Raw genomic sequence first — 12785 nt, forward strand, 5'->3', positions numbered from 1 at the left:
AGGCCGATAGTTTGTTTTGATGATATTTTCATTTATCACGTAAAGCACACCAAATTATTAGCTGTGTTTTGCCAGAATTGATAAGAATCTAGAACTATAAATCTATTGCTGGCATGATGGAAACAGCTCTCTTTTGTTATTTCTCCATGAGAATTGCTTAGCTTGGGTAAATTCTATCTGCTAATTTCAGAAGGGTTGAAAAGCTAACTAGAACTGGGCATTTGGCCTAGATAAATCAGATTCCAGTGCTATAAAGGAAGCAGCAAGGGAACTAGAAACTCTTTGACAAAAATTGTTGATAATCGACTAAAGACTGGGGAGGGAAACAGAAAACCTGGGAGCTGTAAGTGTTATTCTAAGCAAAAGAAAGGCACAAGTGGAGGAACCAGGTGCTACAAGATGAGTAGCCCTCTCTTTAATGCTAAGAAAAGTTTAAAATGCACATGAGTGTAGCATACCTTCACTGTCCACAATGCCTAGGAAAGAAGTCTCTGTGAAGAGCTAAATACAGAAGCAGCGAAGTGGGAATCTTGGACTGGAAGCTCTGCTTTTTGTAATCTTGGGACAACTCGCTCCACTGAGTCTACATTTAAGTAGCATCTTCCTTCCTTGTTAATTGCATACAGTGTAATCATCTATTCCATGAGGCTGTTAAGAATTAAGCCAGAGGCTCTGTAAATCTGATTTCCTAATTAAATAATATATCTTTCCATATAGAAAAGCATTTATTTTATGCCAATTTAGTTTATAATTTTAAGAAATTTCTAGGGACCAGAGAGATGGCTCAGCAGTTAAGACCACTGGCTGCTCTGTAAAAGACCCAGGTTTGGTTCCTAACACCCACACATCAGCTAATAACAGTCTTACTCCAGTTCCAGGGGATCCGATGCCCTCTTCTGATCTCTATAGGTATGACACACATGGCAGTTACATGCAGGCAAAGCATGCACACCCATAAAATTAAAAATAAATTAAAAAGAAAGAAATTTTATGTAAAGCTATATTAGATATTATACACTTTCTTCTAAGTGGATTTCAATCCACAACATTAACAGATCATCGAGGTTTACAGTAGCCATTACTATATAAAGTAGAAGTTGAAAAACAGTGCCCTCGATTCTTGTTAATACAGTTGTCTATCTTTTAGGATTATTTTGAAAATAAAGAGAATACTACAAATCTATAAGGCCTTTCAGTGAATTCCTTCTATTGAAAATGATTCATTGATACCACAGCTCTATATCACATAGCTGGTAACAGGATCAAAGTCATTCAATCCCCTTCCTCCTGTGTCAGCATGTTCCCTCTGCTAGTCTGTGGTGGCTTGTTCAAAAGTAGCTGGGAATCAGGTCTTCAACTAAAGCAACCCAAATTAGAAAAGCTGAAAGTACTAACCAGCACTCAAGATGCAGATTATCTTTGCCCATAAAAACACACCACAGTGACTCCATGTTGTGGGAAGTTATCAAATTATGGAAAGAACATTGCAGAGATTAAACTGTTGCATAAGAGAGAGAACGCAGCAAAGCAGCATGAGTCAGGGATTTGGGAAATATGAGTCAGAGTGCAGGGAAGGAGCCAGAAACAGAGAACAAAGCCCCAAGCAGGGCCTAATGGACACCGCAGTGAGATGGTCACCATTCCTGCATTAGCTCTGAGAGACTCTCAGATGAGCAGTGCCATCGATGGGTGGGGGAGGGAAGGTTGACGGCACTGCATTAGTGGTGGGGGAGGGGAGGTGATAGAGTGCTCACCAAAGATTAGACTGGATTATTTAAAGCTACTAAGGTTGCCAAAGTCAACAAAAGAGGGACCTGCAGTCATATAAATCACTAGGATGGAGACTGTGGGCATATTTTTTAAAATGAGGGAATCACTAAATAATGCCATTAGCTATTCTTAACATATTAGAACAGGGAAGAGGGTTGTGGTATTCTAGGAAGCATAGTCTAATAGTGTGTTATTTTGTTTTTAGTGATGTTAACATCAGGCCAATGGCTGCATTGTTCAGAGCAGTTTGCATGTGTTCAGTGCAGGCTCTCCAATCCCATCTTGAAGACTCTGAATTCTACGAGTGACTTGAGCAAGCATTCGATGAGCACTTTCTGCTGGATGCAGCACCAGGCTTTTCACAACCCTTGCAGTAGAATTGACCAGCACTTTCCTACTTTCTGCAAAGCAGCAGGGTGTCTTTCTGGGGGCACCTGCCTTCTGGGGAGCAGTTTCCCTTTACCTCGAATCCCTACATGGCACCTTCACATTGTAGCTCAGAGGCTGCCACCTCTGCCAAGCTTCAAGGCTGCCTATTTCTGGTAATGCTTCACCCCTCACAGACTCTGAACACCTGCCCTCCATTGCATTATTCTCTTCCCACTTGGAGGCAAATTTCCTGTTGGGCTGTGTTCCTCAGACCTTGCCTGTTACTCTGCCTTAGGAAGTACCTGCCTTTCTTTTCATAATCTAAAACATTGGTCTCACTTTTTTAAAATTCTGGGCACCAAGTCTCAGTAGACAATAAAGGTCCATTCATCAATTTGTTAAACAAACATTTATTTAAAACTCATCACATTTTATGCACTATGGTAGTCAAAAATACGGAGCTTAACTGTCAAGGATAAATGATAGATAATTTAAAAACAAAACAAAAATTCCTCTCCCCAGACTGCTTGTTTTTAGATTGTCAGGAAAATTGTGACTGACCTAAGTCATTTCCCTCTTGAGTAAAGCATCATTTTGAGCATGCAGACAGCCTCCTATACACATACAGGAAGCTAATTTTGCCTGCATACCATGGAAGGAGTATAGTATCACACTGACCCTTCTGATGTGCCGGTGATAAATGGAAGCACATACGAATAGAAAAGACAGACGAGTTTAGCAATGTATAAAAGTTTTAATATGACTATGGATGTATAAATACACAATAATGGTATTTCAAGGTATAATTTTCAAAATCATAGCATTGTGTCATTTAAATAAATAGATACTGTAATTGAAGATCATTCAAAGAAATTCAGTCTGTCAGTATGCACATCTCTTGAGTGTTTTCCTTCTTCTTTCCCTCGTTTTTGTGAACAAAATCTCTCATATCACACCCAGCTAAGTGAAGCAGTTAGGTCAGCCCCCTCATGAACTGGACTTCTTATGTCAGTATTAAATAACCTGCTAGGGGCTGGAGCGATGACTCTATGGACAAGAGTACTGACTGTTCTTGCAGAGGACCTGGGTTTGATTCCCAGCACCCACATAGCAGCTAACAACTGTCCATAACTCCAGTTCCAGGGGAAACTAGTGCCCTCTTCTGACTTCTGTGGGCATTGCACAACACAGGTGCATTTACACACATGCAGGCAATATACTCCTACACATAAAAAACTTTTTTTAATGTTAAATAAATAACCTGCTAAAGGTGAAGGAGAGGATAAATGCTCTACATTATGGGTCAGAGAAGCTGTGAATGGGAATGTAGTTAATGCCACTTCCTCATTGCAGAGTTTCCTTTTTTAATATTGTTTAAGTCTAGGTAAGTGGGAAGTGTACTAACCAGTTAGATGAGGCAAGTCTTATTGCAACTTTCTTTGGTTTTCGGTAGAGAAGAGAAAAGTAATATTGTTGCAGTGGAGGTAGTAGTATTTGGGGGGTTTGATTTTAGCAAATTATCTCACCAAATATTTTTATTTAAAAAAACCCTCAGAAGCTAAATTGACCTTATTCTTAAGAAGGAACAGCACAGGTTTGTATGTCTAAAACATATTTATGGATACATTGATCCCAGTGGCAATGTTAGCCTATTTATCAAAGACACTTCCATATGAATGAGAAGATAGGAAGGAAATAGCAGGCCATCAGGAATGTGATGGAGTGGTGGCAGTTCGCAGAGATGTCTCAAAAGGAGAAGATTCAGTTACTGGCGAGGCCTCCCTTAGAAATACAGTGGCCAGCCCAAGTCCTTGATCTTCTGCCAGCAAGGACGGAGAACCTTGCCACATCAGAGCCTAGCAGGACCTATCTCTCAGGGCTGTTATCACTGCAAATGCTAGCTAGTGCTTCTGACATAAAACAATAGGAATTTTGCTGTCATTTCTGCATTAGCGGGTTAGAAAGCGCTAAAGAATCCCCAGTAGAAAGGTTTTCATCCAGTGCCTATGAGGCTCAAAAGAGAGCAGATAACTTCATAGCAAGCAAGGTTGCCTCCACCTGAAAAGGACACTTTGTGCCAACTGACTGGAAAAGAGCAGTAACTGTAATAATACACATTTCAAAACAAAGCAGAAATTCGCAAAAAAATATTTACTGAAAGATTAAAATCAGGTTCAAAGAAGTATGTGAAAAATAAGTCTTACTAGGTTCTTCGCCAGTGCACAGACACACTTCTGGAGTGTTTTCCTTTTCTCCCTCGTTTCTGTGAAAAGAATCTCTCGTATCACACCCAGCTAAGCAAAGCAGTCAGGGTGCCCCCCTCATGAACTGGACTTCTTATGTCATGACACTGCATAGCTTAAGTGCCAACAGTTCTTGAAATTACAGAAAAATAAGAAGCAAAATCACACAAAGGGTCACTCTCTGATTCTAGATGAAAAACAGGAAGCAGAATAAATACTGATTGCTGGTGACTTTTTTATTATTGATTCTTGGCCAACTGTTTCTTCTAAAGCACCACCCTGGGTCTACTGCAGTGATGATCTAAGACCCCCAAGTGTGTCTCAGTTTTCATGCAAAATTGGTCATCTAGGAATTACATGTTTTATGATATTTTTAGTGGAGTTTAGTCTTCAGTGGTTAGGAAATGCCTGAATTGTGTAGTGCTTTTGTTTTATTTAGCTTCATGACATGAAAGATTTGAATGACGACAAAGGTGCTACAGATAAGGCAAAAGTGAATTTCGTCATAAATGTGGATGTACACATAAATTCATAGCACGTTTTGATAGAGCTTTTAATGGTTTGATTGACTTTTAAAAAAAAACTGGCTTTATGTTAAAATGGAGCATTTTTTTCCTTTATCCACAACTGTGACTTGCATACTCCTTAAGACACATTTGGCAATTAGTCCCAGAAGTAAAATGCTTTGAGAAAATATGTATTTTTTTTTTACCAACCTGCCTCTCCTGGAGGAATATGCTCACAATCCTTTCCACTTTGAAATGTGTAATGAAAAATTTACGCTTACTGTTACTCTACCATTTGAGAAAAACACCAAAAAAAAAAAAAAGTTCCAGTAACAAAGAATATGTGATATCAAGGCTTGAATAAACCCAGCTTTTGGACAGATTCTTAGAGATATGTAAATAGAAACTTTCTCAAATGTAGCACATTGCATAACAAAAGCAAGTGTGCAACTAAACTTCATTCTCTCTCTCCATCTCTCTCTCTCTCTCTCTCTCTCTCTCTCTCTGTGGTTTTAGAGTGGTGACTGAACTTGAACCTAGAGCCTCATTCATGAAATGCAAGTGCTCTACCATTGAGCTATCTCCAAGCTCTTTTTGGCTTTTCGTTTTGAGATAGACTCACTGAGTTTCCCAGGCTAGACTTGAACTTTCTCTGTTGCTCAGGCAGGACTTGAATTTGGGATCCTCTTGCCTCAACCTTCCAAGTAGCTAAGAATACAGGCCTATGTCACCAGACTCAGCTATGACCTAAATTTTAAAACACATAAAACAGTGTTGTATATCCTAAAGAGTGCATTCTGTCTAGGAAATGCATAAAACTGTCTCAGGGAAGGGTCCAGGCCTACTAAGAGAGTGATGAGTGATAACATAAAGGGAAGAAGTTGGAGTAAGGCTTCAGCTGTAGCTGAGATGTTTTATTTCCTAAAACAGAAGGCACTAAGGTAAGCATGCAAAATGTCAGCATTTGTTAAATCTCAGGCACGCAATGCTATTTCTGAAATTGTTTTTGGAGCACTTGAAATAATTTGTCATTTTAAACATTACCAATAGAACAACATTATAAAAGCTTTTATGAAGGAAGTAAAGTCCATTTTAAGAAAAACGAAGCAACAAAATAGAGGGAGCATCGACATCTTCACACACAACTGAAAGTCTTTCTGCACTGTGTCTTTCACAGACATCGATGAATGCACTGCAGGGACCCACAACTGTAGAGCAGACCAAGTATGCATCAATTTACGTGGTTCCTTCACGTGTCAGTGTCCTCCAGGGTATCAGAAGCGAGGCGAGCAGTGTGTAGGTAAGTCCCTCGGCACAGTAACAGAGTCTTGTCTCGAGCATCTTTAGGCATCAAAACAAAACCCTCGTATTTACTTGGAGAAGGATACTTAATGATTGCTTCTTCTTTTCATTGACTGCCAATCCATTTTCCACCTCGCAAAACATACCTTAAAGATTGAGCAGATCCGGAATACTAAAATACTAATGATTGCTTTTTCTTTTCATTGACTACCAATCGGTTTTCCAGCTCGCAAGACATACCTTAAAGATTGAGCAGATCCAGAATACTAAAGTACTATAGACTAAGCAAAAGAAGAAATCTGGTCTGAATGGGACCAGAAAGGGTTATGGCACTAACACACTGGTGATGGGGGCTCCATTTCCTGCCACACAGTGGAACAGAAGACGGGTGCATGGGGCAAAAGCTGAGGTCAAATCCTCACTCTATTATCATAAAGTCATTTGAGACCAGAGTTACCTTCAGGCTGTGTGTATCACCTTGTTCATTGGTCCTGTGGAGATGGTGCTAGTCCTAACTCGGGAGCCCATGGATGACAGTGCTCAGCACAGTGCACAGTCCTGTGCCATGGGGCTGACTGTGCTCATCGGGGCAGTGAGCTAACAGAATCAAAAGGTTCTTTGTGTTGCAAGACTTTGCTGGGTGCTTAAAGTGCAAAATGAGGCAGCACCATATCTGAGAGGGCCAGACAGCACAGCTGCCCGAGGGCTGGGGCCAAGTCAGCTTGTCACTGCTGATGCCGCAGTCCCCACAGAGTGCCCAGTCCACGTGCTTGATGCTTTGTGCATGCAATCTGAATGAATGGAAGAACACAGTGTGAGGAGGCCAGCTGGCAAGCAGTGAGGTAAAACAGCACTCTGGCTCAATCAAGAGGCCCAGCAGCAGGCATGAAGCTCTGTAATTGGCCCCTTCTGCCCATCTATTTACATACCTAACCTCTTACCACAGACCAGTGGAAAGGCCTGATTTTTCTCTTAGGAACGGAGAGTGAGGGCTTGGGGACAGGCAACCAGCATCGACTTTCACCTGAAAATGTGAGCTGTTGACATTAGCATGTCAGCACTCAGCTCCTTGTGGACCCTGGTTGGTTCTGCTTGCCATGAGCTCTGTCTAGGTGCCCAAACTCAAAAAGGGACCGGGGTTTGTAATGTTGGCAGCTGTGATGCAGGATAAAAGTGTTTAAAAACTCCACGGACACCAAAGCTATGCTCATTGGATCAATCAGGAAAATAAACACTGGACGCCTGAAAGTACAGTAGTGAACTATCCTGAAAGAGAAAGGAGCATAGAGTGGCAGACAGCCCTTTAGGAGAAAGCAGGGAGATGAATCCACATCTGATCGTGTGTGCCCTCACATCCCCTCACCTACATTTCTCAGTAGAGCATAGCAGGGCTTCCTCACACCGAGCCTCATTCAGTTCTGTTGCATCAACATCCCCAAAAGAAAGTCACACTCCACAGTACCTCACCGTATTCTGTGTCACATGCTGGGCCGTACATCTGTACACGTTCTTTCCAGCACACTGGCACACTGTTCTTTCTGATAACATTCTCCCCATGAATTCCTGTTATCAAATCCCAGCTCAGAGTCACCTCCTCTGAGAAGCCTTCCGTGATGTATCCAAATAGAATTAGTTACTTCCTCCTTATCCAATTAAGGATTGGAAATTTCCAATCTATTGCAGTCCAGTACTTCTGTTGCATATAATAAAAATGTAGTAATGTCAAATTGCTAAACATGTACTTTCAAGTTTCTGTATTTGTTACAGTCTATTCCAATACCGCACGGACCACAGTGGTCAGCAGGCCACTCAGAGCAGCTCAACACTGTCGCTATCCCTGAACACCTTCTCACTGTCAGTCTGCTCATTTGTGGAGTAAAATGTTTAGACAGATGAAGAATGCATGCGTTCTTAAGGTCACATAACTGCAGCACCAAGTGCGATGCTAATAAAAAGCAGTGATTGGTGAAGGTGAATGTCAAGTGTGCGAAAAGACAGGCGCCATGTATTATCCTATATTCACTGAGGACTGACTGCGTGCCAGGGGCTATGCTAGGTGCTGTGAGATAGGATTAGGCAAACAAATTTCACAGAATCATGGCTCTCGAGGAGCCATTAGGAAGTACCATTCATGCAAACTGACTAACAGGACTGGCCCCTGGTTGGCATGTGAAGTACCAGCACTATACAAGAATTGCTCTTAATTAGTGGAAGGTTTCTAGTCATCAGATAATGCCATTGAGCATAGATTAAGCATAGAGCAGTAAGCAGGCAAATATCCCTCATCCCTGCCTCAAGTGGAGGAAGCTGATCATCTTATTTACCATGGATAACAGTGAGGGAGACAGACAAGCAAATAAACACATACTTCAATGTCCAGAAATGCCATGGGCTACAATGAAGTCTAAAGCAGGTCAGGTGAATAGACGGGGAAGAATGAACTATGAGATCTGAGTGGGAGAGGAGGCTTCCCTGGGGAAGTCACAAAGGGCTGGGTGAATATCTCTCCTACCAGTTATTTCAGTAAATCAAAACCATCTTGCATCTTTTTGCACAAATTCCTCCCTTTTTACCTGCCGTGCTCCAGGCACTTTGCCTGGTCTGTATCCTGTGATCCTCCCAACAATTCTGTCATTCACATTATTGCGTAATTATCATGGAAGAAGAAATAGCAGCTTGTGAATTAAGCCCATGCTGTGCTAACTCTTGCCAGATCAGAGATGCAAACTAGGGTTTCCCTGAGGCCATTTACGCATACAGTGGTTCAGCCAGCAGCCCAGCTCTGTTCATTTTGCTTCATCTTAAGGAGGTATCACTCTACAGTGTTGCATTGTGCGTGCAAAATGTCATGTTAAACTACACGTGCCATGCTAGCATTGTCACAAAGTATAGTCGTGAAGTAATGACACTTTATTATGCTTCTAATATGATCCTACTCTGCAAACTCTCATTTGAGCATTTTATAGTTGGAAATATTTATCAACGAAGGACACAGGATGGAACACTTCATCCAAACGTCAGGACATTCTCAAGAGGTCACTTGCTTAGTTAGCATCCTTTCCTTCCACAGTGTTCTTTCATTTGACCCTCACAAAACTTCCTAAGATACACATGGCAAGCCCTCCTGCCACAGTTTGCAGAAGGAACGGGGATATGAATGTTTAAATGACTTAGCCACAGTCCCCGGCCCAGCACAGCCACAGCTGCTTTCTCTTACTCTTATGCCTGTATCACTTCATTCTTTTTTTTGTTTTCCTCATTTTAAAGTTTTTGGCTCCTCATATATGTGTGAAACGGTCTTAACTACTTTTCTCTCTCTACATCTCATCCCCATTTATTCACCACTGAATAAGTGTACAGTCAGTCTTTGTTCTTAATATCTTACTTAACTGATGATCAGACTATATTTAAAACACATATAATACTAATTTTAAGATGAGGGAGGGAGGGAGGGAGGGAGGGAGAGAGAGAGAACCAGCTCCATCACATACACTTGCCCTAGTAGCCCAGGTGTGAAGTCTAAAGCCTTCTGTCTGGAGTTTCTGCCTTTGTAAGCTGATACCTGCCCCTTCGCAGATTCCACAGTGTCAATAAGAGGGTGGGAGAGAGGGAGGGTGGGAGGGAGGGAGGGAGGTGATTTTTTAAATGAGGTCTTCCCCAGATATGTTTTCTAGATGATCTCCACTGAGAATTTGGTACGTCAACAGTTTGGTTTGTGTGCCATTCCCTTAGATATAGATGAATGCACTGTGCCTCCATATTGCCACCAAAGATGTGTGAACACACCAGGTTCCTTTTACTGCCAGTGCAGTCCCGGGTTTCAGTTGGCAGCAAACAACTACACCTGTGTAGGTAAGTCTTTTGGGAACTGTCATCCTGACTGATTTCTGCCTCCAAGAAGAAGCCCTGTGGTATGGTGCAGGATTTCTGGTTTTCTGTGCTCCTGAGTAAACTGGTTTCTGTCAGTTCCCTAATGACACTAGTTAATCTGTTTCTTAAAACATATGAAGATGTGAATAGAAAACCTTTTTTAACCTTGGTTTTATTTCTTCTTTCTGAGTGTTTCAAAAATATTTTTTAACTACAGATCAATTGATATACGCACATCAATTAGTCAACAGTGTGTGATAGAATGCAAAAGGTGCCAGAGGGGTTACTGGAAGTTCGAGAGTATAAACTTTGCACCAAAAGTGCATCAGATTCTTTCACGTTTCCTCTCCCTTTCCAGAATGCTTTGTCACGGCACACAATTATAAGATTGGCATGACGTGGAAAGAATCTTGCACAAAAAAAAAAAAAAAAAAAAACCTGCCTTTTTCACAATATTCAGTGCCTTAGAGAATTGCAAAACTCTGTATGGGTCTCAGAGGCTTATGTTATAATTGTAATGGAATTTAACAGAAACCATTTAAAAAGTAATAAATAGCCCAGATAACTCTTCACCACAGCATGCTGAGAGACGCTATCAGTGTGAGTGTCTTATAACAATTATTTATAGATGGCATTTTTGAACTGAACAACCTAAGAAAATAGATACTGGAATGTATGTTTATTAGAAGCATTAAATTCTTTGGGGAAGATTTATCAAACATCAAACTGTCATTCCATAAAAAAATATTCTGGTATTTCTAAAAGGAGTATATGACAGATCTTTGAAGTTGTTCCAACAAGTATGAAACTGAATGGATGCTCTTCAGTGAGCTTCTGCGGGGCAAAGAATTCAGGGGGGAATTACTTATCATCAGATGATATGGGTACAAAAGACACACGGCTCCAGATACATAGATACAGATATATATTCAAAACCTTTCCTTGCAGATATAAATGAATGTGATGCCAGCAACCAGTGTGCTCAGCAATGCTACAACATTCTTGGCTCGTTCATCTGTCAGTGTAATCAAGGCTACGAGCTGAGCAGCGACAGGCTCAACTGTGAAGGTAAAGTTTTTCCAAATAACATATAGCAAGAGGTATCCTGATTGATGTTTTATCTGATTATCCTGTTAATGAAAACAAAATTTTACTTCCAGAAATTCTGTTCTTAAAATCTTATAAAAGTAGTTCAGTTAAAGCCTCAGCTTTTTAATATGTGACAAGAAGAAAAGGAAAGCAACAAATTGCAGAAGTACTAGGTGCATTCTAGGTATAATCGTCAGAAAACGCCTTTGGTGTCTTGATTCTCAAAGTGTGATCCAGTGGCTTCTGCATCTCCTGGGAGCTTGTGAGAGACCTCAGGCTCCAGCCCAAATTTCCTGAGACAGAATCTGCACACTTAGGTTTACAAAGAAGAATTGAAGGCATAATAAAAACCAGGAGACCTGACCCCTAGCTTATACCCACACTGTGTGGCTTGGGCACATTTCTTAATCAGCATGGGCTGCAGTTTCCAATGAATTTAAAAAAAGGGTCATTCTGTGGGATGGATGACACTCAGAGTCCACTGGACATGCACATCCTGGGTAATTCAAGAGACTTAAAACATCATGAACAGGGTACCATCAACATTTAATGTTCCCACTTTCCTCATGATCCTGTCTATACTTATTTGGGGCCACATATATCATAACCCATCCAAAGAGGCCTCAAGTTATGCCAGTGTGTTCAGAACTATAAGGGACTGGCTCAGGACAGCTGTCCCTGCCCTTCCGAACAATCTGTAGGGCTGTCCCAACTCCCAAATGTAAAGGATTCTCCCCCTGAAGGACACAGCTTACCAAGATGTCACCTCTGGGAAAAGGCACGGGGTGGAACCCAAAGCTCAGAGTTCAGTTGAATTCAGCCACAGAGTCACACAATGGCTGAGCAGGCAAACATAAATCTGCTTCCTTGGTGGGTCTGCAGAGTCCACAGTGAAGAGTGTCAATCATGAGCCAACTCACTTTATCTGGTTAGCTGAGCTCCCATGCTGTCAGCTGTGACTCAGTGAAACTGATGGTAAGAAAACTCGGGGCTGGCAGAGTGGGGAATGGACTGATGCTGTTGGAATTAGCCTTTGAGTTTTGATAAAGCCTTGTATTTCTTCTGTTTTAGGCTTTGCATTGTTTTTACTCTCTTTAGCTCATCTAAAAAAATTCATGAAACTAATGGCAGGAAGGTTTTTCAGCTGTGTCCTTGCTCTTGTCTGATTCTGTAGACATTGATGAATGCAGAACTTCAAGCTACCTGTGTCAATATCAGTGTGTCAATGAACCTGGGAAGTTCTCATGTATGTGTCCTCAGGGATACCAAGTAGTAAGAAGCAGAACCTGTCAGGGTGAGTTCCTCATTTTCATACATGTGAAGTGCTCAGTGTTGGACAAGGAAATTACAGAATTCTCTACCATAGTCTTGAATTTTTCCCACCTTGAATATATATTTGAAGCCTTGATTCCTGAGATAATAGGTGCACATTTCAGGAAAGCAAGATTCAGTGTTAAACTTGACTTTCTTCAAAGTTTTCAGAAACATTTCTTTTTTGAAAATGTAAAGGATTTAAATAAAATATTAATATCTCTTCTAAATGGTCTATCTAATATCTGTGAGATTCCAACTTCCAATCATCTACCAAAAAGATTCAATTACTAAAGTGTTTTACCTTGAGTTTGAGTTTAAAGCC

The 12785-nt window shown here is 41.1% G+C and overlaps 1 protein-coding gene across 5 annotated transcripts in view; it reads left to right on the forward strand.

Moving 5' to 3' along the window:
- Efemp1 (EGF containing fibulin extracellular matrix protein 1) overlaps positions 1-12785 on the forward strand; it is a 60950-nt gene that overhangs the window by 39160 nt on the left and 9005 nt on the right. For all 5 annotated transcript variants that reach the window (XM_008822996.3, XM_008822997.3, XM_029558637.1 and 2 more), the window contains 4 exons: positions 6066-6188; positions 9923-10042; positions 11009-11128; positions 12324-12443. In XM_008822996.3, the coding sequence (XP_008821218.1) occupies positions 6066-6188; positions 9923-10042; positions 11009-11128; positions 12324-12443 (483 nt within the window). The remainder of the gene's footprint in view (positions 1-6065; positions 6189-9922; positions 10043-11008; positions 11129-12323; positions 12444-12785) is intronic.

This window comes from Nannospalax galili, unplaced genomic scaffold (assembly GCF_000622305.1).
Source record: "Nannospalax galili isolate Female #2095 unplaced genomic scaffold, S.galili_v1.0 scaffold286, whole genome shotgun sequence".
NCBI lineage: Eukaryota > Metazoa > Chordata > Mammalia > Rodentia > Spalacidae > Nannospalax > Nannospalax galili.